Consider the following 4,386-nt stretch of genomic DNA (forward strand, 5'->3'; position numbering starts at 1 on the left):
AGCTCCAGGGCTCTGGCTGCCATCAGCATAGCTCCATCTGGCTTGTGAGCAGGAAGAGGAAGCAGAGAGTATGTTCTGCCTCCAGGGAGGAAGACAGGAGTTCCAGAATCCTCAGGAGAAGGCCAAGCCCACACAGAGGCCTCATTGGCTATGACCTGATGGACAGGCTAGACTCCACCCCTTTGCTCAAGTTGACAGGAGATGATGTAGCTGCCACAGTCAGCGATTTGAATCCACCAGCTGCCCTTTTCTACAGGGTCACTATGAGTGGAGTCAACTCGATGGCAGTGGGGTTTGGGTTTTTGACGATAGAACCAACTGCTTCAAAAAACCCAAACCCAAACCCGAGTCACTGCTGTCGAATTGGTTCTGACTCACCACAACCCTGTAGGACAGGACAGAACTGCCCCCGTGGGCTTCTGAGACTCTCAGTCTGTACTGGAGTAGAAAGCCCGTCTTTCTCCCGAGGGTCAGCTGGTGGTTTTGAGCTGCTGACCCTGCCGTCAGGTTATTTCCTACTGCTTTTTCGGTCATAGTAGGGCGGATAGAGCCGGTTCCAGGGTTCCCGAGGCTGTAAATCCTATGAGAGCAGAGAGCTTCATCTTTCTCCCATGGGTCAATAGGTGGGTTCAAACCACTGACCTTGCAGTTAGTAGCCCAGCATGAAAGGGTGGCTGCACCCCCAGGGAGGCTCTTGCTTTTTGCCCTAAAGTCAGGCTAAGTGAGAACCCTAGCTCCTGTTCCCATGGGCACACTCAGGGTTCATAGCCCTGTCAGGCTGTACTGTGCAGGGTGAGGCCCAGGTGGGGCAGCTGCAGCCGCGCTGGCTGGAGTGCGGTGACTTCTTCCAGGACGTCCACACAAAACTCCCCCCCCCACCCTGCCCAGTGTTTCCCCAGTGCCATCGCCAGCCACGTGACAGCCGAGTACCCCAGCAAGTGCCTGGTGAGTTTGGGTCTCATGTGATGGGGCTGCTGCCAGGTGGGCTGAGGGTGGGGCATGGCTGTGGTGGTCTGTGCATGGCTGTGCACCGTATGTGTGTGAGTGTGTGTGTGTGTGTATTGGGGGTGCCTCGTTGCCTGGTGGTGGACAGTGAGCAGAAGTGATTCCTTTGGGGTGGACACTGGAAGAGGCCCTGAACGAGCCAACGTGAGCTGAGCAGCAGGCGCTCAGACCTGGCAGGTGGACCCCTGCTGGGCAGGGGCGGTGATGCAGAGGGGCACTGGGCCGGTGTGGCCTCAGTCTGCGTAGGCCTGGCCCCGCTTTGTGGTCTCGCAGGTGACCACGGGCCCAGGAGCTGGGAGGCCTCCCACCCAGCGAGACGGGACTCCGGAGCTCATGGCTTTAAGTCCACGGGCTGAGGACACCCGGGCAGACTGTGTGCCCCGGCTCGGCAGCGGCTGCCTGTGTCCCCGCAGGTGGAGGTGCTGCTCGCCATCACCAGCATCACGTCCCCGCTGCTCTTCACGGCGTCCGGGTACCTGTCCTTCAGCATCTTGCGCATGGTGGAGATCTTTAAGAATTACCCACCGGCCTTCAAAGTAGGTCTGCTCTCCTCCTACTACCACGCTCGGGAAATAAAGCCGGAGGCCCGGTGGCGTACCCAGTGAACACCCGTGCTCCTCGGCGGGTCGGAGGGAGGTCAAGGTCTCCCACAGGCACCTTGGAAGCAAGGCTGGCACCCAGCCTTGAAGCCCTGGTGCAGCGGGCTCTGCTGGGTGTGCAGGCGGGGAACGGAGGGGTGGAGGCTGATCTGTGACCAGAGATGCTTCCTTCGGCGTCTTTGAAGCACGTGGCTGCCTTTGAGTGTGGTGTGAGGGGTGCCTTTGCCCGTTCCCACTCACAGCCGCCCACCCATCCACGGCAGCGGGAAACACCGTGGGCCACGTGGCGCCTGAGCCCACGGTTGCAGACACGGTTTCCATCCCTCTCCTGGAGGGCCTTCCCTGTCTCCGGGGCCCTCCGCTTTGCCCAGCCAGATTCCCTCCTCCGGGGACTGGTTCCCTGTCACGTCCAGTGTAGGCAAGATGAAGTCTTTCTGCCGGCCGGCTGCCCTTCTGAGCAGCATTTGTGAGGTAGGTCTGAGATGCCTCTTCAGTGTCGACAACACAGCCCTCCCTGGTGGCTCAGTGGTTTAAGTGCTCTGCTGCTAACAGAGGTTGGCAGTTCAAACCCACCTTGGAGACGCAGCTTTCTAATCTTGCAGAGTTGCAGTCTGGGAACCCCACAGGGGCAGCTGAGAGTCAGAATCCACTCTTAGCGAGCATTTTGTATGTTGTTGTCTGTCTCTTCCGGTGAGCCCGGTCCCGCCCTGCCCGCCCCAGTCTGATACTCTGTTCTCTGCTCTTTCACGGCCCTCCATGCACTGGTGCATTGCACGGGCCCTCCATGCACTGGTGCATTGCACGGGCCCTCAGGGTTCATTTTGGCCAGAATTGCATTGACTTTTAGGCTGATTGGAGGAGAGTCGAGGGCCTGTGTAAACAAGGAGCTGTAAGCGAATTGCTCAGAGCTGATAAGATGCCCAGATTGCTTCAGAGAGCCAGGGTGGGGGCTTGGTCTATAACACAAAAGCCCCACACCAACACTCTGCCGTCCAGTTGAAGCTGACTCAGGGTAGAACTGCCCCGTGGGACAGGTTCCAAGCCTGGAACGGTTTATGGGAGTAGAAAGCCTTGTCTTTCTCCCTCGGAGCAGTAACGGGTTTCCAACTGCTGACCTTGTGGTTAAGAGCCCAACTCTGAACCCAGTACGGCCCCAGGACCATTTTGGGTTGAGATGGCAAGATGTATTTCCTTTCTTTTTTTTGGTTGCCATGATAAATGCTACATCTCAAGTGTTTGTGATTAATGCATCTTGAGATTCAACAGTGGGTCACGCCTGGCTACCGTGCGCCCGCCCCCCATGTGCCTGCGCTCTGCCCTGACTTCTTCCAACACAGACCTGTTCCTCTCCACACAGTGACATCAGGAGGGGCGGCTAATGGGCCTACTTATGGTTGTGTGCATATCTTTTGTGCCTACCATTTTCCAGTGGGCTGTGGAGGATGCCGCCCGCCAACCGAGAGAAGTCATCAGTGCCCTCAGCTGGCATCTGCTGCCGTTTGGCGTTTCTCCTGGGAGTGTTTCTGTGGTTAAAGGGACCCCCACTTGCTGTGTGTCCCTGACTAGAAGGGCCGGCCATGTGTCTGTCCACTGCACCATGGTGGGCCAGGACCTTGTCCTTTTTCCAGTGACGATGTAGCTGTCTACAGGCCGCAGGGCACCACAGGTCCACTTGTGCTCAGTCCAGAGGTGCTCTCGGCTTGTGCCGGTTGCAGAATCTCCTCTGGTTTCTGTGCTGGTGCCACGCCGTTTCAGTGATGGTGGTTTTGCCATATGCTTCCCTGGTGGAGGGCAAGGTACTAGGCCTCTTTCTCAGGATTTAACCAGCCCCACTGCCTGGAGTTGGCCTCACTGTGCCACAGGGTGGAACCGCACTCCACGGGGTGTCAAAGGCTGATTTGTCAAAACAAATCACCAGGCCTTTCCCCCGTGGTGCCTTGGGTGAACCCTAACCTGCCACCTGTACCCCCCACCAGCAGCCAAGAGTGCTTACCGCTGATGCCACCCAGGGCTCTTCTCAGGGCCCATTGGGCTGCTCCTCCCTGTTTTCCTTTCTGAATTTGAAGACTACTACGCCCGGCTTCAGAGTGCTAGCGTTGGGGTCCCGTAAAACTGCATGAACTTGTGGGTGGCATTCACTCTCCCGATTTTAAAGTAGTGACACTGAGTGGACACTGGACTTCTTTCTTTCTTTTAAAATACTTTTATTGGGGGCTCTTAAATCTCTTATCACAATCCATATATTCATCCAGTGTGTCAAGCACATTTGCACATATGCCACCATCATTATTTTCAAAGCATTCTCTTCCCACTTGCGTCCCTAATATCTGCTCCCCATTTCTTCCCCCTACCCCGCTGCCCGCCCTCCCTCACAAACCCTTAATCAGTTACATATTATTATTTTCATATCTTACATCGTCCTCCATCGCCCCTCACCCACTTTTCCATGATTCATCCCCCCGGGAGGGGGTTATTTGTTGATCCTTGTGATCTACTCCCCCTTTCTCCCCCCACCATCCCCTAATCCTCCTGGTATCTCTACTTTCATTGTTGGCCCTGGGTGGTTTATCTATCCTGGATTCCCTGTGTAGTGGGCTCTTATCTGTAGCACTGTGCATGCTCTGGTCTAATCGGATTTGTAAGGTAGAATTGAGGTCATGCTAGTGGGGGGAAGGAAGCACCAAAGAACTAGAGGAAAGTTGTGTGTTTCATCAGTGCTATACTGCACCCTGACTGGCTCATCTCTTCCCAGTGACCCCTCTTAGGGGGATATCCAATTGTG

The 4,386-nt window shown here is 56.1% G+C and overlaps 1 protein-coding gene across 1 annotated transcript in view; it reads left to right on the forward strand.

Annotated features, from left to right (window-relative positions):
- The window catches only part of MLC1 (modulator of VRAC current 1), a 24,583-nt gene extending 20,774 nt beyond the window's left edge, over positions 1-3,809 (forward strand). Inside the window, exons 9-10 of the mRNA XM_004700620.2 lie at positions 889-945; positions 1,419-3,809. Coding sequence (XP_004700677.1) covers positions 889-945; positions 1,419-1,610 — 249 coding nt within the window. The 3' untranslated portion in view covers positions 1,611-3,809. The remainder of the gene's footprint in view (positions 1-888; positions 946-1,418) is intronic.
- The last annotated feature ends 577 nt before the right edge of the window (positions 3,810-4,386 follow it).

The sequence above is a fragment of the Echinops telfairi genome, unplaced genomic scaffold, assembly GCF_000313985.2.
Source record: "Echinops telfairi isolate 266 unplaced genomic scaffold, ASM31398v2 ScPeMD7_2;HRSCAF=8, whole genome shotgun sequence".
NCBI lineage: Eukaryota > Metazoa > Chordata > Mammalia > Afrosoricida > Tenrecidae > Echinops > Echinops telfairi.